Source organism: Eschrichtius robustus, chromosome 3 (assembly GCF_028021215.1).
Source record: "Eschrichtius robustus isolate mEscRob2 chromosome 3, mEscRob2.pri, whole genome shotgun sequence".
Classification (NCBI taxonomy): Eukaryota; Metazoa; Chordata; class Mammalia; order Artiodactyla; family Eschrichtiidae; genus Eschrichtius; species Eschrichtius robustus.
This window is the reverse complement of record NC_090826.1, coordinates 35,259,507-35,281,333: the sequence shown is the minus strand read 5'-3', so window position 1 is coordinate 35,281,333 and position 21,827 is coordinate 35,259,507. Positions and strand designations below refer to the sequence as shown.

The 21,827-nt window shown below is 42.3% G+C and overlaps 1 protein-coding gene across 14 annotated transcripts in view; it reads right to left on the bottom strand.

Moving 5' to 3' along the window:
• The window catches only part of ZNF691 (zinc finger protein 691), an 80,121-nt gene that overhangs the window by 54,461 nt on the left and 3,833 nt on the right, over window positions 1-21,827 (bottom strand). For 12 of the 14 annotated variants that reach the window (XR_011073502.1, XR_011073504.1, XR_011073507.1 and 9 more), the window contains exon 2: window positions 20,170-21,301. The exons of 1 other annotated variant lie outside the window; for it this stretch is intronic. Coding sequence is in view for 1 of the 13 variants with exons in the window: in XM_068539677.1 (XP_068395778.1) it covers window positions 20,435-21,292 (858 nt within the window). In the remaining 12 variants the exon portion in view is untranslated. Of the gene's footprint in view, window positions 1-18,378; window positions 21,302-21,827 lie in introns of those variants that run through there. One more of the 14 variants, XM_068539677.1, reaches the window with a different exon arrangement.

Sequence of the window (21,827 nt, the reverse complement as noted above, 5' to 3'; positions counted from 1 at the left end):
AGGGTTTTCTACATATAAGATCAGTTCATTTGTAAACAGAGATAAATTTACTTCTTCCTTTCCAATGGATGCCTTTTATCTATATCTGTCTATCTATCTATCCATCTGTCTATCTATCTATCCAGTTTCTCTGGCTAGGACTTCAAGTAATATGTTGAATAAAAGTGTTCAGAGTGGGCATCCTTGCCTTGTTCCTAATCTTAAGAGGAAAAGCTTTAGTTTTTCATCACTGAGTGTGATGTTCCCTGTGGGCTTTTCATATATGGCCTTTAATCTGTTGAGGTACATTCCTTCTATACCTGGTTTGTTGAGTGTTTTTATCATGATAGGATGTAGAATTTTGTCACATGCTTTTTCTGCATCAACTGAGATGCTCATGTGATTCTTGTCCTTTGTCTATTAGTGGTATATACATTTATTGATTTTCATATATTGAACCATCATGTATCCTGGGGATAAATCCCACTTGGTCATGATGTATAATACTTTTGATGTGATGTTGAATTCAGTTTCCTAGTATTTTGTTGAGTATTCCTGCAGCAAATTCATGAGGGATATTGGTCTATAGTTTTCTTGTAATGCCTGTCTGGCTTTGGTATCAGGGTTATGCTGGCCTCATAAAATAAGTTTGGATGTGTCCCTCCCTCTTCAAGTTTTTGAAGAATTTGAGAAAGATTGGTGTTAATTTTTCTTTAAATATTTGGTAGAATTCTCCTTTGAAGCCATCTGGTCTTGGACCTTTTGTTGTTGGGAGCATTTTGATTACAGATTTAATCTCCTTAGTAGTTATTGGTCTGTTCAGATTTTCTGTTTCTTCATGATTCATTCTTGGTACATTGTATGTCTCCAAGAATTTATCCATTTCTTTTAGGTTATCCAATTTGTTGGCATATAATTGTTCACAAAAGTCTTGTATGAGTCTTCTTACTTCTGTGGCAGAAGTTGCAGTGTCTCCTCTTTCGTTTCTGATTTTTGTTATTTGTGTCCTCTCTTTTTTTCTTACTTAGTCTAGATAAGGTTTTGTAAATTTTGTTGCTCTTTTCAAAAACCAGCTCTTAGGGACTTCCCCTAAGTGGCACAGTGGTTGAGACTCCATGCTCCCAGTGCAGGGGACCAGAGTTTGATCCCTGGTCAGGGAACTAGATCCCACATGCATGCCGCAACTAAGAGTTCTCATGCCACAACTAAGAAGCCTGCATGCTGCAACTGAGGAGCCAGCAAGCTGCAACTAAGTAGCATGCAAGCTGCAACTAAGAAGCCAGTGAGGTGCAACTAAGGAGCCCACCTGCCACAACTAAGACCCAGCACAACTAAATAAATATTTTTTAAAACTCTTAGTTTTGTTGATTTTTTTCTATTGTTTTCTAATCTCTATTTCACTTATTTCTGCTCTAATCTTTATTAGTTCCTTCCTTCTGATAAGTTTGGGTTTAGTTCTTTTTTTTTTTTTTTTTTTAGTTCCTTAGAGTATAAATTTAGGTTGCTGATTTGAGCTCTTTCTTCTTGCTTAGTATACACATGTTCTGCTATAAACTTCCCTCTTAGTACTGCTTTTCTTCATCCCATGAATTTTAGTATGTTGTGTTTTCATTTTCATTTGTCTCAAGATATTTTCTGATTTCCCTTATGATTTCTTCCTTGACCAATTTGTCGCTCAAGAGTGGTTTGTTTAATTTCCACATATTTGTGAATTTTCCAATTTTCCTTCTGTTACTGATTTCTAGTTTTATTTTATTGTAATCAGAAAAGATACTTGTTATGATTGTTTTGTGGCCTAACATGATCTATGCTGGAGAATGTTCTATGTGTACTTGAGGAGAATGTGTATTCTGCTGATGTTGAATAGATAGAACATGATAGAATGTTCTGTTTATACTTGTTAGGTCTGTTTGGTTTATTGTGTTGATCAGGTCTTCTATTTTCTTATTGATCTTCTGATTGTTCTATCCATTATCAAAAGTGAGGTATTGAAATATCCTACTATTATTGTGTTACTCTCTATTTTTCTCCTCAGATCTGCCAATGTTTAGTTCATATATTTCAGGGCTCTAATGTTAACTGTGTGTATATTTATAATTGTTATATCTTCCTGGTGAATTGACCCTTTTATCATTATATAATGTCCTTCTTTGTCTTTTGTGACAGTTTTTAACTAAAGTCTATTCTGTCTGACATAGTATGGCCACTTCTACTCTCATTGGGTTTCTATTTGCATGGAATATTTTCCCTTCTTTTCACTTTCAGCCTATGTGTATCTTTACACATAAGATGAATCTCTTGTAGACAGCATACAATGAGTACAGGGTTTTGTTTTTTTTTTAATCCATTCAACCACTCCATGTCTTTTGATTAGGGAGTTGATCCATTTACATTTATTTATTTATTGATTTGGCTGCACTGGGTCTTCGTCGCTGCGCGTGGGCTTTCTCTAGTTGCTATGAGCAGGGGGTCTACTCTTTGTTGCAGTGCACGGGCTTCTCACTGAGGTGGCTTCTCTTGTTGTGGAGCACGGGCTTTAGGCGTGCAGGCTTCAGTAGTCACAGCACACGGCCTCAGTAGTTGCAGTGCATGGGCTCAGTAGTTGTGGCTCATGGGCTCTAAAGCACAGGCTCAGTAGTTGTGGCACATGGGCTTAGTTGCTCCACAGCATGTGGGATCTTCCCAGACCAGGGATTGAACCCATGTCCCCTGCACTGGCAGGTGGATTCTTAACCACTGCACAACCAGAGAAGTCCCTCCATTTACATTTAAAGTAATTACTAAAAGGAAAGGACTTACTATTGCCATTTTGTTCATTGTTTTCTGCCTGTCTTGTGACTATTTTGTCCTCTTTTACTCTCTTTCTGCCTTTCTTGTGTGTTGTTGATTTTTTGCATTGACATTCTTTGATTCCTTTCTCATTTTCTTTTGTGTATCTTCCATAGGTATGTTTTGTGTGCGTGGTTACCATGGGGCTTACACAAAACATCTTATAATAACCTGTTCTAAGCTGATAACAATTTAACTTTAATAGTATATATAAACTCTTTTGAGATTGGATCAAGATGGTGGAGTAGAAGGACGTGTGCTCACTCCCTCTTACAAGAGCACCGAAATCACAACTAACTGCTGAACAATCATCAACAGGAAGACACTGGAACTCACCAAAAGAAACCCCACATCCAAAGACAAAGGAGAAGCCGCAATGGGATGGTAGGAGGGGCGCAATCACAATAAAATCAAATCCCATAATCGCTGGGTGAGTGACTCACAAACTGGAGAAAAATTATACCACGAAGTCCACACTGGAGTGAAGGTTCTGAGCCCCACGTCAGGCTTCCCAACCCAGGGGTCTGGCAACGAGAGGAGGAATTACCAGAGAATCAGACTTTGAAGGCTAGCAGGATTTGACTGCAGGACTTCGACAGGACTGGGAGAAACAGAGACTCCACTCTTAAAGGGCACACACAAAGTAGTGTGCACATCAGGACCCAGGGGGAAGGAGAAGTGAGCCCATAGGAGACTGAACCAGACCTACCTGCTAGTGTTGGAGGGTCTCCTGCAAAGGCAGGGGGTGGCTGTGGCTCACCGCGGGGACAAGGACATTGGCAGCAGAAGTTCTGGGAAGTACTCCTTGGCAGGAGCCCTCCCAGAATCCACCATCAGCCCCATCAAAGAGCCTGTAGCCTCCAGTGCTGGGTTGCCTCAGGCCAAACAACCAACAGGGAGGGAACTCAGCCCCACCCATCAGCAAACAAGCGGATTAAAGTTTTACTGAGCTCTGCCCACCAGAGCAACACCCAGCTCTACCCATCACCAGTCCCTCCCATCAGGAAGCTTGCACAAGCCTCTTAGATAACCTCATCCACCAGAGGGCAGACAGCAGAAGCAAGAAGAACTACAATCCTGCAGCCTGTGGAACGAAAACCACACTCACAGAAAGACAGACAAAATGAAAAGGCAGAGGACTTTGTACCAGATGAAGGAACAAGATAAAACCCTAGAAAAACAACTAAATGAAGTGGAGATAGGCAACCTTCCACAAAAAGGATTCCGAGTAATGATACTGAAGATGATCCAGGACCTCAGAAAAAGAATGGAGGCAAAGATCGAGAAGATGCAAGAAATGTTTAACAAAGACGTAGAAGAATTAAAGAACAAACAAACAGAGATGTACAATACAATAACTGAAATGAAAAATACACTAGAAGGAATCAACAGGAGAATAACTGAGGCAGAAGAATGGATAAGTGACCTGGAAGACAGATGGTGGAAATCACTGCCATGGAACAGAATAAAGAAAAAAGAATGAAAAGAAGTGAAGACAGCCTAAGACACCTCTGGGACAACATTAAACGCACCAACATTCGCATTACAGGGGTCCCAGAAGGAGAAGAGAGAGAAAGGACCCGAGAAAATATTTGAAGAGATTATAGTCAAAAACTTTGCTAACATGGGAAAGGAAATAGCCACCCAAGTCCAGGAAGCACAGAGAGTCCCAGGCAGGATAAACCCAAGGAGAAACACGCCGAGACACATAGTAATCAAATTGACAAAAATTAAAGATAAAGAAAAATTATTAAAAGAAACAAGGGAAAAATGACAAATAACATACAAGGGAACTCCCATAAGGTTAACAGCTGATTTCTCAGCAGAAACTCTACAAGCCAGAAGGGAGGGGCACAATATATTTAAAGTGATGAAAGGGAAGAACCTACAACCAAGATTACTCTACCCAGCAAGGATCTCATTCAGATTCAACAGAAAAATCAAAAGCTTTACAGACAAGCAAAAGCTAAGGGGATTCACCACCACCAAACCAGCTCTACAACAAATGCTAAAGGAACTTCTCTACGTGGGAAACACAAGAGAAGAAAAGGGCCTACAAAAACAAACCCAAAACAATTAAGAAAATAGTAATAGGAACATACATATCGATAATTACCTTAAATGTGAATGGATTAAATGCTCCAACTAGAAGACACAGGCTCCCTGAATGGATACAAAGGCAAGACGCATCTATATGCTGTCTACAACAGACCCACTTCAGACCTAGGGACACATACAGACTGAAAGTGAGGGGATGGGAAAAGATATTCCATGCAAATGGAAATCAAAAGAAAGCTGGAGTAGCAATGCTCATATCAGATAAAATACACTTTAAAATAAAGAACGTTACAAGAGACAAGGAAGGACACTACATAGTGATCAAGGGATCAATCCAAGAAGAAGATATAACAATTATAAATATATATGCACCCAGCATAGGAGCACCTCAATACATAAGGCAAATGTTAACAGCTATAAAGAGGAAATTGACAGTAACACAATAATAGTGGGGGACTTTAACACCTCACTTACACCAATGGAAAGATCATCCAGACAGAAAATTAATAAGGAGACACAAGCTTTAAATGACACAATAGACCAGAGAGATTTAATTGATACTTATAGGACATTCCATCCAAAAACAGCAGATTACACTTTCTTCTCAAGTGCATATGGAACATTCTCCAGGAATGATCACATCTTGGGTCACAAATCAAGCCTCGGTAAATTTAAGAAAATTGAAATCATATCAAGAATCTTTTCTGACCACAACGCTATGAGATTAGAAATCAATTACAGGGAAAGAAAACGTAAAAAACACAAACACATGGAGGCTAAACGATACATTACTAAATAACCAAGAGATCACTGAAGAAATCAAAGAGGAAATCAAAAATACACAGAGACAAATGACGACGAAACGAAAACATGACAATCCAAAACCGATGGGATGTAGCAAAAGCAGTTCTAAGAGGGAAGTTTATAGCAATACAATCCTACCTCAAGAAACAAGAAAAATCTCAAACAAACAATCTAACCTTACACCTAAAGGAATGAGAGAAAGAAGAACAAACAAAACCCAAAGTTAGTAGAAGGAAAGAAATCATAAAGATCAGAGCAGAAATAAATGAAATAAAAACAAAGAAAACAACAGCAAAGATCAATAAAACTAAAAGCTGGTTCTTTGAGAAGATAAACAAAATTGATAAACCTTTAGCCAGACTCATCAAGAAAAAGAGGGAGAAGACTCAAATCAATAAAATTAGAAATGAAAAAGAAGTTGCAATGGATACCATAGAAATACAAAGCATCATAAGAGATTACTACAAGCAACTCTATGCCAATAAAATGGACAACCTGGAAGAAATGGACAAATTCTTAGAAAGACATAACTTTCCAAGTCTGAACCAGGAAGAAACAGAAAATATGAACAGACCAATCACAAGTAATGAAATTGAAACTGCGATTAAAAATCTTCCAACAAACAAAGGTCCAGGACCAGATGGCTTCACAGGTGAATTCTATCAACATTTAGAGAAGAGCTAACACCCATCCTTTTCAAACTCTTCAAAAAATTGCAGAGGAAGGAACACTCCCAAACTCATTCTACGAGGCCACCATCACCCTGATACCAAAACCAGACAAAGATACTACAAAAAAAGAAAATTACAGACCAGTATTACTGATGAATACACATGCAAAAATCCTGAACAGAATAGTAGCAAACAGAATCCAACAACATATTAAAAGGATCATACACCATGATCAAGTGGGATTTATGCCAGGGATGCAAGGATTCTTCAATATATGCAAATCAATCAATGTGATACACTATATTAACAAATTGAAGAATGAAAACCATATGATCATCTCAATAGATGCAGAAAAAGCTTTTGACAAAATTCAACACGCATTTATGATAAAAACTCTCCAGAAAGTGGGCATAGAGGGAACCTACCTCAACATAATAAAGGCCATATACGACAGACCCACAGCAAACATCATTCTCAATAGTGAAACACTGAAGGCATTTCCTCTAAGATCAGGAAGAAGATAAGGATGTCCACTCTCACCACTATTATTCAACATATTTTTGGAAGTCCTAGCCATGGCAATCAGAGAAGGAAAAGAAATAAAAGGAATACAAATTGGAAAAGAAGAAGTAAAACTGTCACTGTTTGCAGATGACATACTATACATAGATAATCCTAGAGATGCTACCAGAAAACAACTAGAGCTAATCAATAAAGTTAATTGTAAAGTTGCAGGATACAAAATTAATGCACAGAAATCTCTTGTGTTCCTATACACTAACAACAAAAGATCAGAAAGAGAAATTAAGGAAACAATCCCATTCACCACTGCAACTAAAAGAGTAAAATACCTAGGAATAAACCTTCCTAAGGAGGTAAAAGACCTGTACTGAGAAAACTATAAGACACTGATGAAAGAAATCAAAGATGACACAAACAGATGGAGAGATATACCATGTTCTTGGATTGGAAGAATCAATATCGTGAAAATGACTATACTACCCAAAGCAATCTACAGATTTAATGCAATCCCTGTCAAATTACGAATGGCATTTTTTACAGAACTAGAACAAAAAATCTTAAATTTGTATGGAGACACAAAAGACCCCGAATAGCTAAAGCAATCTTGAGGGGAAAAAAAACAGAGCTAGAGGAATCAGACTCCCTAACTTCAGACTATACTACAAAGCCACAGTAATGAAGACAATATGGTACTGGCACAAAAACAAAAATACAGATCAATGGAACAGGATAGAAAGCCCAGAGATAAACCCATGCACCTATCAACTAATCCATGACAAAGGAGGCAAGGATATACAGTGGAGAAAAGACAGTCTCTTCAATAAGTGGTGCTAGGAAAACTGGACAGCTACATGTAAAAGAATGAAATTAGAACACTCCCTAACACCATACACAAAAATAAACTCAAAATGGATTAAAGACCTAAATGTAAGACCAGACACAATGAAACTCTTAGAGGAAAACACAGGAAGAACACTCTTTGACATAAATCACAGCAAGATCTTTTTTGACCCACCTACTAGAGTAATGGAAATAAAAACAAATATAAACAAATGGGACCTAATGAAACTTAAAAGCTTTTGCACAGCAAAGGAAACTATAAACAAGATGAAAAGACAACCCTCAGAATGGGAGAAAATATTTGCAAACGAATCAATGGACAAAGGATTAATCTCCAAAATTTATACACAGCTCATGCAGCTCAATATTTAAAAAAAAACATCCAATAAAAAAATGGGCAGAAGACCTAAATAGACATTTCTCCAAAGAAGACATACAGATGAACAGCTGCTCAACATCACTAATTTTTAGAGAAATGCAAATCAAAACTACAATGAGGTATCACCTCACACCAGTTAGAATGGGCATCATCAGAAAATCTACAAACATCAAATGCTGGAGAGTGTGTGGAGAAAAGGGAACCCTCTTGCACCGTTGGTGGGAATGTAAATTGATACAGCCACTATGAGGAACAGTATCGAGGTTCCTTAAAAAACTAAAAATAGAATTACCATATGACCCAGCAATCCCACTACTGGGCATATACATCCAGAGAAAACCATAATTCAAAAAGACACATGCACCCCAATGTTCATTGCAGCACTATTTACAATAGCCAGGTCATGGAAGCAACCTAAATGCCCATTGACAGACAAATGGATAAAGAAGATGTGGTACATATATACAATGGACTATTAGCCATAAAAAGGAACGAAATTGGGTCATTTGTAGATTCATGGATGGACCTAGAGACTGTCATACAGAGTGTAGTAAGTCAGAAAGAGAAAAACAAATATGGAATATTAACGCATATATGTGGAATCTAGAAAAATGGTACAGATGAACCGGTTTGCAAGGCAGAAGTAGCAACACAGATGTAGAGAACAAACGTATGGACACCAAGGGTGGAAACTGGGGGGGGGGGGGGCGGTGGTGGTGGGATGAACTGGGAGGTTGGGATTGACATATATACAGTAATATGTATAGAATAGATAACCAAAAAGAACCAGCTGAAAAAAAAATAAAATAAAAATTCAAAAAAAAAAACAAAACTCCTTTGCATCTCTCCACCCCTACTTTATACTGATGTCAAATTACATCTTTATATAAATTGTATCCATTAACATAGTTTTATAGTTACAGTTATTTTTATGCTTTTGTCTTTTAAATTCTATACTGAATTAAAAGTGCTTTTCATAACACCACTACAGTATTATAGAATTTTCTATTTGTCTATATTTTTATCTTTACCAACAAGCTGTATATTTTTATATGCTTTTTTGTTTCAACTTGCAGACTCCCTTTAGCTTTTCTGATAAGGCAGGACTAGTAGGGATGAATTTCCACAGCTTTTGTTTATCTAAGAAAGTCTTTGTCTTTCATTCTGAAAGACAGTTTTTCCAGATACAGTATTATTGGTTGGCAGGTTTCTTTTTTTCTTTCAGCACCTTGAATGTATTATTCCACTCACTTCTGGTTTGTACAGTTTCTCCTAGAAATACATCAGTAATCTTATGGGAGCTACCTTGTATGTAACAAGTTGCTTTTCTATTGCTGCTTTCAAGATTCTCTCTTTATCTTTGACTTTTGACAGTTTGATTATAATGTGTCTTGGTGTAAGTCCCTTTGGAGTCATCATACTTGGAGTCCTTTGAGCATATTCGAATTTGGATGTCTAATTCCTTCTTCGGTTTTGGGAGATTTTTGACCATTATTTCTTCAAATATGCTTTCTGTCCTGTTCTCTCTCTTTTCTCTTTCTGGAATTCCCATAATGCATATATTGGTCTACTCTACGGTGTCCCATAAGTCCCTTAGGCTTTCTTCACTTTTCTTCATTCTTTTTAATTTTTGTTCCTATGACTCTAAATAATTTCAAATGACCTTCTTTGAGTTTGCTGATTCTTTCTTGTTTGATCAAGTGTGCTGTTGAACCCCTCTAATAAGTTTTCAATTCACTTATTGTATTCTGCAGCTCTAGAATTTGTTTGGTTCTTTTTTATAGTTTCTGTCTCTTTGTTGATATCCTCATTTGGACGGGCTTCTGTCAGGGGAAGATCTTTAATAATTAACCTGACTAGAGATTCTGGGGAATCTCTGAAAACTTTTTTGGTGGATGTGACTTCTCTGAGCTTGTGCAGCTAATTTTCCAATTACAGAGGTCTGCTGGTTTCTTTTTCAGGTTTCTTTTTCATAATCTCTTGCTCCCTCTGGTGTCTGTCTGTGGTACTGAAAGTTCTCTGGTGCTACAGCGTCAAGCCACCTCACTCAGCAGCATCCCAAAGTATGTTGTGCTTAGTGGCATCCGAAGTATTTTGGCTCCCCATCAGTACTGCAAATCAAGAGAGACAGAAACCAGTCCCTCGGGCAACCCTCTGAAAAGCCAGAACGTTGAATGCATATTCCACTCTTCTTCCCACCCTCACCCCAACCCCTTGAAAAACAACCCAAGTTGAGCTGTGCCTGCTTGTGGGTTTCTGGAGTTCTCGAAAAGGTATTTTGGTCCATACATTGTTGTTAAGCTGGCATCTCTGTTGAGGACTGACATTTGGGACTTCCTATTCCACTATCTTGCTGAAATCACTGCCTTATCTCTTTCTTGTAATATGGTATTTTATCTAAAGCAGCATCTAATTTTGGAGATGTTAAAATGTGGAGGAAAAATGACCAATGGCAAGAGTAAGACATCATATATAGTAAGATGAGCCACAGTCTTGTTATGGCAGAAATTCACCTCTAAGTATTAGGATGAAAGATTAGGGTGCTGTAATAAAGAGACCAAACAACACAGTGGCTTGGAGTACAAAAAAAGTGTGTTTCTCTCTCACTAACAGTTTTGAAATGTGTATCCAAGTGAATGGGGTAGCATTGCTACATGCTAAATTCAAAAACCCAGTTCTTTGTATCCTGTTGCTCTGCCATCCACTAAGATGCAATATCTGGGACATACTTATACTAAAAATGATTCATTGTTTATCTGAAATTCAAATTTAACTGGGTGCCTTGTGTTTTATCTGGCAAGTCTACACTAGGACATTGTATAGTCTGCAACCATCAAAGCTGGGCTCCTGCAGGTTACAACTGGTAAAAAGGGGAAAGAAAATAATGTGAAGGCATGCCTGCTTTCCTGAGGGTCTAGGCCCAGGAATGTCATATACCATTTCTGCTCATTTTCCATTGGCAAGAACTTAAATTATAGGATTATACCTAACTACAAAGGAGACTAGGAAATGTTAGTTAGTTAAGTGCCCCCAATAAAAAAGGTGAACGGATTTTGGAGGACAACCAGCAGTCTTCATCATAAGAAGTTGATTTTCTGTGTCCTTTATTTCTTCTTTCCCTATCTCTGTATTTTTGCCTTATATTTTAGGGGCTTTTCTTGATGTTATCTCCCAAGTGGTTTCTTGAATATCTTATTTTAGCTATCATATGCTTAATATCCAAAAGTTATTTCTAATTTTCCAATTGGTCTCTTTCCACTAGCAACCTTTCTTGTTCTATGGAGGTAGTCTCTTCCCAGATCTTCCTGAGGATATCATTAAAGTTTTTAAAGATTCTACTGTGCCAGAGAGCCCAGAAATAAACCCACACCTTCATGGTCAATTAATCTACAACGAAGGGGGTGAGAATATACAATGGGGAAAAGACAGTCTCTTCAATAGGTGGTGCTGGAAAACTGGACAGCTACATGTAAAAGAATGAAATTAGAACATTCTCTAACACCATATACAAAAATAAACTCAAAATGGATTAAAGACCTAAATTTAAGGCTAGAAACCATAAAACTACTAGAAGAAAACATAAGTAGAACACTCTTTGATATAAATCATAGCAATATTTTTTTGGATCTCCTAAGGCAAAGGAAACAAAAGCAAAAACAAACAAATGGGACCTAATTAAACTTAAAAGCTTTTGCACAGCAAAGGGAACCTCAACAAAATGAAAAGACAACCTACTGAATGGGAGAAGACATTTGCAAATGATATGACCAATAAGGGGTTAATATACAAAATATATAAACAGCTCATACAACTCAATATCAAAAAAACAAACAACCCAATTTCAAAATGGCCAGAAGACCTAAACAGACATTTTTCCAAAGAAGATATACAGATGGCCAACAGGCACATGAAAAGATGTTCAACATCATTACTCATCAAAGAAATTAAAACACAATGAGATATCACCTCACACCTGTCAGAAAGGCTATCATCAAAAAGACCACAGATAACAAATGTTGGTGAGGATGTGGAGAACAGGGAACCCTGTACACTGTTGGTGGGATGTAAATTCGTGCAGCCACTGTGAAAAACAATATGGAGGTTTCTCAAAAAAACTAAAAATAGAACTACCATATGACCCAGCAATTCCACTCCTGATATATAGCTGAAAAAACAAAACAAAACCCCACTAATTCAAAAAGATACATGCACCTCAATGTTTGTAGCAGCATTATTTACAATGGCCAAGGTGTGGAAACAAGTTAAGTGTCCATCAACAGATGAATGGATAAAGAAGATGTGGTATATATATACTATGGAATATTAGCCATAAAGAATGAAATTTTGCCATTTGCAGCAACATGGATGGACTCAGAGAGTATTATACTTACTGAAGTAAATCAAATACTGTATGTTATCCCTTATATGTGAAATCTAAAAAAATAACACAAATGAATGAATATAACAAAACAGAAGCAGGCTCACAGATACAGAAAACAATGTGCCATTAAAACTTTCTGTTGCCGGGCTTCCCTGGTGGCACAGTGGTTAAGAATCCGCCTGCCAATGCAGGAGACACAGGTTCGAGCCCTGGCCCGGGAAGATCCCACATGCCGTGGAGCAATTAAGCCCATGTGCCACAACTACTGAGCCTGCACTCTAGAGCCCACGAGCCACAACTACTGAGCCCGCGTGCCACAACTACTGAAGCCCGTGTGCCTAGAGCCCGTGCTCCACAACAAGAGAAGCCACTGCAATGAGAAGCCCGCACACTGCAAGGAAGAGTAGCCCCCACTCGCCGCAACTAGAGAAAGCCCGCATGCAGCAACGAAGACCCAACACAGCCAAAAATAAATAAATAAATAAATAAATAAATTTTAAAAACAAAAACAAACAAAAAAAAAAACTTTCTGTTGCCTAGAGTCACTTATTCTGTTTATCTTGTCTCTCTCTTATGCTTTTAGTTGTCTTTATAATTCTGGTCCTCCTGGTTGCATGTTTATGGAATAACAGACCAGCAATCTTAGTAACTGAGCTGGTGTCTTCTGTTGCTGTATATTTCCTCTGTTTCCCTGTATCTGTTTCCCTGAGACAGAACATGAAGGATTTTTGGCAGTAGGGTTTTCTGGCAGGCATTACTGTAGGGTGAGTGTGTGGGTGATTGTTGGGGGGAAGGGTGGGGGGAGGGTTTATAAATGTCACAATAACAAAAGTTTTATTCTGGGATGTCAACACATTAAACACCCTAGATTTCTCCTGGGGACTTACTGGATTTCTATAGAGTGAGCCTTCTTGGTTTTGCTGTGTGTGTGTGTGTGTGTGTGTGTGTGTGTGTGTGTGTGTGTGTGTGTGTGTGTGTGTGTGTGTGTGTGTGTTTTGCTTGTCTGGAAGTAAGTGCCAATCACTCTCCATTTTGAAGGTAAAGGGGTTAGGGGATGACTGGTACAAGCGTCTGCATAGACAGACCTTCTACAAACGCCCTTGTTTTTAGGTCCACTTTTCATGTCTGTCTCAGCACTTGCTGGTTATGAGTTCAGAGCCTCTCTGGGATCTTGCCAGGAAGACTGGCTCTCACTCCCATTGCCTACCTTCTGGGCTATGGCTTCCTCCACTCTGTTGAGCAACCAGTGTACTGTCATTTACTTCTAGAAATTTGTTGAAGTGTCTACACTTGCCACCCCTCTTCCCTGCCATTCTCTTTGCTGTTATGTGTTAATATTCCTATTCTGTCATTTTAATGAAGGTCTCAGAAGAAAGGGAAACAACCCACTTGTGCTCACACTACTGTCTTGAACTTTAATACGTTTACATGCTTTGCAAATCTTCAAGGGTATTTATTTGTTTGGGTTTTTTACAGCTGCTTTTTTTGGGGTGGGTGTACCACCGTTAAGTGGTGAGACCTTGTTCTGCTGAGCCCCTTGATGTGTTTTTGTATACAAATTAGTATCAGAGGCTGAGGAAAGCTAAGCAGCTTTTTATAATAGAGTAAAACAACCTGGAATTTCCATGGCAATCTGGGGGAGAAGGGGTAAGGACAGCGATGGGAAGAAAGAAGAGCAGGGACTTCCCTTGTGGTCCAGTGGGTAAGACTCTGCACTCCCAATGCATGGGACCCGGGTCCAATCCCTGGTCGGGGAACTAGATCCTGCATGCTGCAACTATGAGTCCGCATGTCGCAACTATGAGTTCTCATGCCTTCGCATGCCGCAACGAAGACCCTGCATGCCACAACTAAGACCCAGCACAGCCAAAATAAATAAACTTTTTTAAAAAAAAAAAAAAGAAGAGCAAGTTAGTCACACACCATGGTGTGACCTCTCCCCAAGATTCCCAATCTCTTCAAGGGATTCTAAACGTACAAAATGCTTGGTATGACAGAACTTCTCAGGGAACCCATGAAGGTGCTTAGTTCTGTGATAAGGCAAATGGGGACAAAATAGATGATGAAATAAAATTCATATTTTATGGTAAGACAAGAAAAATTAAAATAACATTTTTCTTTTTTCCTCCTCCCTCCCCTTTAGTGTGTGTTGTGCACCTGCACTAACCAGACCTCATTAGGAGATAACATTCCTTGTTAATCTCATTAAGGGTCATAACTCCTTGGGAGATAACCTTCCTTCTTAATCTTGTAAGGGCCCATGATGACCCATGACCCACTACTTGCTTTGTACACGTAGATCTGGATTGTGTAAACTGTCAATAATACATCACTTAATGTACAGCCCTCTGTCTCAGAAACTTATATAACTGAGCTTTGACCTCTAACGGGTGGAACAGTTCCCAGAGCTTTCTGAGAGGCTGTTCCCGGGTCATAATACCCAGTTCGGCTCTAATAAAACTTTCCATTTCTTTCTTAGATCGACTGATTAATTTTTTGTCAACACAGAGAAGGACTGCACGGACCACAGGAACCTCAGGCAAGAGACCATGAGAGCATAAGGGCCAGGAATCTGCAGAAATTGTGGCGGGTTTGGACTCTCCCGTGCTGTGGCTTTGGCAAGGCTCTGAGGCAATCAGAGAGCTCTCTGTGGGTTGGGAGGCCCCAGCTGGCACCTGGCTTCTATATACACGTTCCCGACTTACTTGCCCCCTTTAGTTCATACTCCACACTAGCCTGGTGTTCTTCCTACGGGGTGAATGCGATCATGCCATCCCTCGGCTTTAAAATTCTCTACCGTCCACAATCTGAAATTCTTTATCCTGGCATCCAACACCCTTCATGACCCGGCCTCCAACTACCTAACAAGGCTCATCTCCTCCTCACACAGGACAATCTTCACTACCTCAAATGTTTCACCGTTCCCTAAAACACTAAGGCTTCCCTTCCATCGGAAATAGGCTTCCTCTTCTTTACCTAGTAAACACTTACTCATTCTCCAAGACCAAATTCAATCCCTCTCTCAGCCTTCTCCTCCCCTGCAGTTAGCCATCCCACCTGTGTTCCCCCAACACCTTGATCAGAAGGGAGTTTCTCTTCCTCTGAGTTCCGTGCAGGAAGGACTGTGTCTTTCTCACTTTTGGGGCCCAATGACTAGTACAGGCCAGGTTAGGGCCCTCCCCGGGGCTCCCACAGCCCCCCGGGCACAACTGTAATGACACCTATCATCCTGCCCTGGAACTCTGGGTTTAAGTGCCAATCTCCTGCACTCAAAGGGAGAAACTCGGGAAAACAGAGTAGAAATTACTTTTTTGAGAGGGAAATTTATACTTAAAAAGGAAATCTCCATTTGTTAAGGGTGTCTACCTCGCCGCACTTGGAGGAGAAGATGACTAAATCATAAGAGAATGTTATCAATGGAGAAGGCAGAGACTTAATCTGCATAGCAAATCTTACCTTTGTTTACCCTGCTTTTCCTGGTAACTTCCCATAACTTGCTTCCTCTCCCACCCTCACCTTTCTTTATTTCATATTTGGCTAAAGATGGTTTAGGCCACCTGGGCAAGTTAACTTATTTTCCCTGGGTGTCTCCCAGGTATACGTGAGGTATACACATGAATAAACTTCTGTTTTTCTCTTGTTAATCTGTCTCTTGTTACAGGGGTCTCAGCCAAGAACTCTGAAGGGTAAAGGGACAGTTGTTTTTCACCCCCTACAAGGGGGACAGCTACCTGGGGCCGAGAGGCTCCCCCCTCTCCCACCTGTCACTAGCCCGCTACTGCAGGTGAAGGAGCTCTGTGGGCTGTACCCTGGTCTGGCGTCTCAACTCAGGACTTGAGAGCATTATTGGTGGAAATTAAACCCAGGGTGGGAGCCTCAGGCCAGTAGGCTGAGGCCCTGGACAGTGTCCCAGAGCAGGGGGAAGAGAAAGTCCTGCAGCTTCTCAGAGTCAGATAAGGAGAAAGAAGAGCAAGCCCCGTTTGTCCTAGGGTCCCGAAACACCCTGGGGACAAGAGCAGGACATTGCACTGCCCTGGAGATGCCCTATGGGGAGGGAGAACAAGAAGGAGCTTCACAGGGCTCCAGCCGATCCCTCTGTCCTTGTCCAGACTTCTCCCCAGCAGACCTTATCCTCAGCAGCTTTGCCTTGGCTCTGTACACCCCATCTTTCCCAGGAGCGTCGATTCCTAGGCCCAGCCAAACAACCATGAGAGAGATGTGACAGAACTACATCCTTCTGGGATGGGACCACTCTAAGGAGGAGCGGGAACTGACAGGGAGCGGGGGTCTAGGGAGCAAGGCTTAACGACAATGCGGTCATTAAGAAGGCATTAGTATGAGGCCTGGGTTGGTTAAAATCCCAGGTGAGCCACCTAGCAGCCATGTGACCTTAAATGAGCAAGTCACTTGATCTAACTGAACCTCAATTTCATCATCTGCAAAATGGAAACAATAATTACCTTGCAGAATTGTGAAGATTTAGAAATTAGGCTCAATAGTAAATGCTGTTACAATCACTATTTTCCAATACCCAGATGTGTGTAGGATTGGCTCCAGGCCTCTCTTCCAGGCTCTGACAAAAGCAATCCTGTAATTTGCCTGCACTACTGTATTGTGATCGTGAATGGGAAAGAAGTTATGTTACCCAAACAGTAATGGGTTAATGTCTCCCTGTTGACTAGAGACTCTGGGGAAATGCCTTGATTCCAAGGAGTGAGTATTGGATGGTAGGCGGCAAGGCCTGTGGGTAAAGGTGCACGTGGGTCTCTCCTTTCATCTGGGATCTCATAGCAGAAGGAACCCAGAACTTTCAGAGCAGAAAGAGACCAGGCATGACTGCCTGTTCCAACAGAAGTTGGGGTCCAGGGGCTCTGCCTATGGCTGTACTGATGTCCCTTGTACCTTTCCTATCACGGGGGAGAGAGTTCAGGGGTCAAGTTCCTCCAGTGCTGAGGGAAGAAAGAGGGCCTGAACATAGGCTAAGTGTGCACAGCTTTTCCCTTCTCCCTGCCTACCCCCAACCTCCCTTCCTGTTCTGGACCCTGTCGGGCATCCAGTTAAAACTCCCTTAGGTGAGGCGGGGAGAACCCCCTGCTTCCTGACACATAACAGCCGCTTGATGAATGTTGGTGGATGGAACTGAATTGCATGAAGGCCGTTAAGGTTGACGGGAGGGAAAGGGCTTCATGTGAATTCAGTCTAGGGACAGGGAGCCTGCGGGTGGCCACCACACCAGGATCAAGTGCCAGGAGTTGATGAGGGCCCCACCCTTCCAGGTTTGCCTGTTGTTGAAACCTGACAGCCACTCCACATCAGAGAACACAGGAGCCACAACTTCAGTGTCAGTATTCCTAGTAACTAGGAGGAAGAGAGAGAGGAAGGAAGTGGGGAGGGAAGAAAGAAGGGGAGAGGAAAGGGAGAAGAAAGGGAAGAGGAAAAGGGAATGAAGGAGAAAATAAAGGAAGCTAGCAAAAAAGGAAGTCAGAGAGCGAATAAATGGACTAGTCAGGACTCAATAGCCTGGACCAACACAGAAAACCTAGCCTATGAACTTGGTCAAAAAAGGGCAAATGAGATCGGCCAGCAAGTTACGTCCCAAGATCAAAGCAGGTCCTGGGTCTCACTGGCAGCAGACTCCAAAAGAATCACAGCAGTTGTCACTAAGGCTCTGGGTCTGGAAGGATTACCAAGCTCCCCAGACTGAGAGGAGAACAGCAGACCTAGCTTGGTAATGAACAAAATGAAGAGCTGGCCTTGGAATCAGACACACCTGATTGGAATCCCAGCTCAGCCATTAGGTCAGGTCATTTAACCCCTCAGAACTTCCTTATCTTGACAATGGGGATACTACTACTTTGCAGACTAGTCATGGAGATCAGAAATAATGGTGTATAATAACTGGCATTCAGTAGGTGTTAGATGGCAACTTTTTAAAGTTTTATTTATTTATTTTGGCAACATGGCATGCGGGATCTTAGTTCTTCAACCAGGGATCGAACCTGTGCCCCCTGCAGTGGAAGCATGGAGTCTTAACCACTGGACCTCCAGGGAAGTCCCTGGCAACTTCTATTATTAGGGAGCAATTCATACACGCAAGTTGGGTGACTATATGTTTAAAATATTTTGTATGGAGATTTTCAAGGAGCAGGAAAATGTATATGAAATAAAAGTGCTTTGTAAACTGAAAAGGATCCTACAAAATGTCAGGGAATTGTTTGGGAAGTCGTCTTTTATGGTTAGAAAAAATACAGGTTTTGGGTTTGGGTAGAAGTAGGTTAGGTTCCTGACCCTGCCACTGACTGGCCATGTAAGCCTGTTTCTGCATCTGTCAAATGTGGGTAAATCTTACTTGACAGGGTTGTTGTGAGAATAGGATGATGACTGGCATATCCCTTCCTGGGTAGGCGGCAAGATCCCGTGTGACAGGTCAGGTCATCAGCAGTGCCAGAGTCACATTCTGCCAACTGGCTACAAATGAGGAGGGCCCCTCACTCTGGAAGAGCAGGGCTCCAGACTGGCAAGAGAGATAGAGAGGGGTCTTTTGTATTTGTTGGAGGAAATTTGGATGAACACTAAACTTCCATGCAGAAAACACTGAAAACTGCCATGTGGAGCCAGGCCTTCAGAAGGGCAGAAAGCCAGGCATGATCCCTAACAAGCTATCCCTAATAAGTAGTTCCGTTAGGAACTGAACTACTGCTACTAAGGGCAAAGGCCTTAGGTTCATCTTGTCCCACCCTTCACCCCCTATTCCCTGTCACTGTCATTTTTCCTAGGCACCGAATAAGTGTCAATCAATAATCAATCTAAAGTTGAAAAGGTTCTCATGCTTGGCACTGACATCCCACAGGGCAGAGGGTCCAGGGCTGTATCAAGAGGCCACACTAACTCCCACTTGCAGGGAATCACTTGGTCCCAGGCCAGCCCCCTACGTGGCTCCTCCTTCGGGAGCCAGCAAGGTGAATGTAGTGAAAGAGCATCAGCTCAGAATCAAGGGAGGCCCAGGTCTGAACTCTGGCTCCGTCACACACCTGCTGTGCGACTTCACAGCGAGTGACTTCACCTTTCCTCACTTGTCTCATCTTACTCCCTTGCGGTTGCTGCGACAACTAAATGAGATAAAGAATGTGAAAGTGACCTGCAGAATCCAGGGCATAGAGTGGATGCGCAGTTGATATTCCTGCCTTCCCTTTCCCCTTCCTCCTCACAGACCTCAGAGTCAGCTGCTTCCTTTTGCTCTTCAGAGCAGCCACCCGTTCTTTCTTGGAATTCAACTCCCTTTCAGAGTGGCTGCGGTGCAACCACCTCCCCACTTCTTCGATGCCCCCAAATAAGTACACGGGTCCTTTTCATTAAAGGGTTTTACTGCTAACCCTGGGGAAACAGATGCACGTTGGGGCGGGGGTGACAAGTCACAAACATGAGGGAGTGTGAGGGTCCCTGGATCATGGCTCCTTGAGGGCTTCCCTTTCATTCCGAAAGTAGGACCTCAGACCTCTTCTCTGGGCCAAGGGGGCCCCTTTCTCCCCTGCTCCTCCCAGCCCAGCTGAGGCACAGCAGGTGGGAAGTAGTGGCCCACTGCAGTGTGCCCTAAGCGGTCCACATACTACACAGAGGACCTCCAGACAGGGATGCCCACCTCACAGGTACTTCCTCAAAGGCCAGGGGACGGTTGCCCAAATGATACGAGCATGTCCTAAGCCTACCTTATTTCTGTTTCACCCCAAGGAGGTGAAGCCAAGACGGGGTCCTCTGACTTTCTACCACAAGAAATCGGCCTGGAAAAAAGTGAAGATTTTTACTCGAGTCCCTTCTCAGGACTTCCTGGAGATCCTGGCTTCAGAGGCAACAGAAAACCATTCTCCAAAGTGGGAGGAAAGGCTTGAGGTCAAGGGGGCAGCAGGAGATCCTACAGATCTTTCTGCACTAGGTTGGGGTCCCACGCTCTGCTCTCTCTCTTCCTCGCCCTCTTCAGCTGGCATCTTTCCCAGCCTGCTCTCCTCGGTGAGTTTTCTGGTGGCGGATGAGATTGGAGCTGCGGGAGAAGTGCTTCCCGCACAGCGTGCACCGGTAGGGCTTCTCACCCCTGTGGGTCCTCTGGTGCGCCCCAAAGTTGGAGATGTCGCTGAAGGTCCGCCCGCACTCGGCGCACTCATAGGGCCGCTCACCCGTGTGGGTGCGGTGGTGCACGCCGAAGCTGGAGCTGTTGCTGAAGCTCTTCCCGCACTCGCAGCAGATGTAGGGCGCCGGCTCCAGGTGGGTCCGGTAGTGCACGGCCAGCGCCGAGCTCTGGCTGAAGCTCTTGCCGCAGATGTCGCAGCGGAAGGGCCGCCTGCCCAGGTGGTCCTGCTGGTGCGTGGTGAGGTCCGAGTGCCGCCGGAAGCTCTCCTCGCAGTTGGGGCACTTATAGTGCTTCTCCTCCAGGTGGATCCGCTCGTGCCGGATGCGGTTGGAGCTCCTCGAGAAGCTCTTGCCACACTCAGAACACTTGTAGGGTTTCTCGCCTGTGTGGATCCGCTGGTGTGTTCTCAGGTTGGAGGTATTATTGAAGGTTTTGCCACACTGGGCACATATAAAGGGCTTCTCATCGGCCTCGGGCCTCGGATGAGCAGAGAGGTCCTCTGGCTCTCCAGTGGGGACAGTGGCGTCCTGCGGTGCCTTCTCTGGATAGAGCCCTCGTGGCCCCTCTGACAGGCTTGCTCGCCCATGCTCTTTCTCCCCATCTGGGATCCAAGAACCCTCTGAGTCATCCACTCTCCAGGGCTTATTACCCCGTTCCCCTTCCTCAGGCAGGTGCTGTTCTGGGCTCTGCTCCTTCTCACTGCCCATCTCTGAACCCTGAGAATGAACACAAACGGCCAACACCTTTATTCCTTGGGTCAGGCCAGACCCCAGGGAATCTTTCATCCTGGTTGAAGGGGTGGGTATACACCATCCCTATGGAACCATTCGTCAGAAATAACCTCAATTAACTGGAATACTTGGATAGAATGCCTTTACTTACTTTCAAGTGACAAACTTCCACAGATATTTAAAGCTACCCACCAGAGCAAAAAGAAGGCCCCAGCTTTGTCCACCCCCAAAAGATATTTGTATAATTTGCATAATGTCACTTTTCTTAATACCACTAAACAATGACAGTCTAGTCTCTAATTCACCTACAAGTAAAGGAGCTTCCATTTGGGGATGAGTTCAATTTTTCTGCCTAACTGTAAGTTAACTGAAATTCCCATTATGTTTAATCTTTTTTGAAAAGCCTTCCTTAAAAGTATCCATCTATTTGCCTGCTTTCAAAATGAAGATAACAGAATCTCCAATTCTTGAGGCTCTCCTACTCGTTTACAAGGCCCAGCTGTGAATCCTC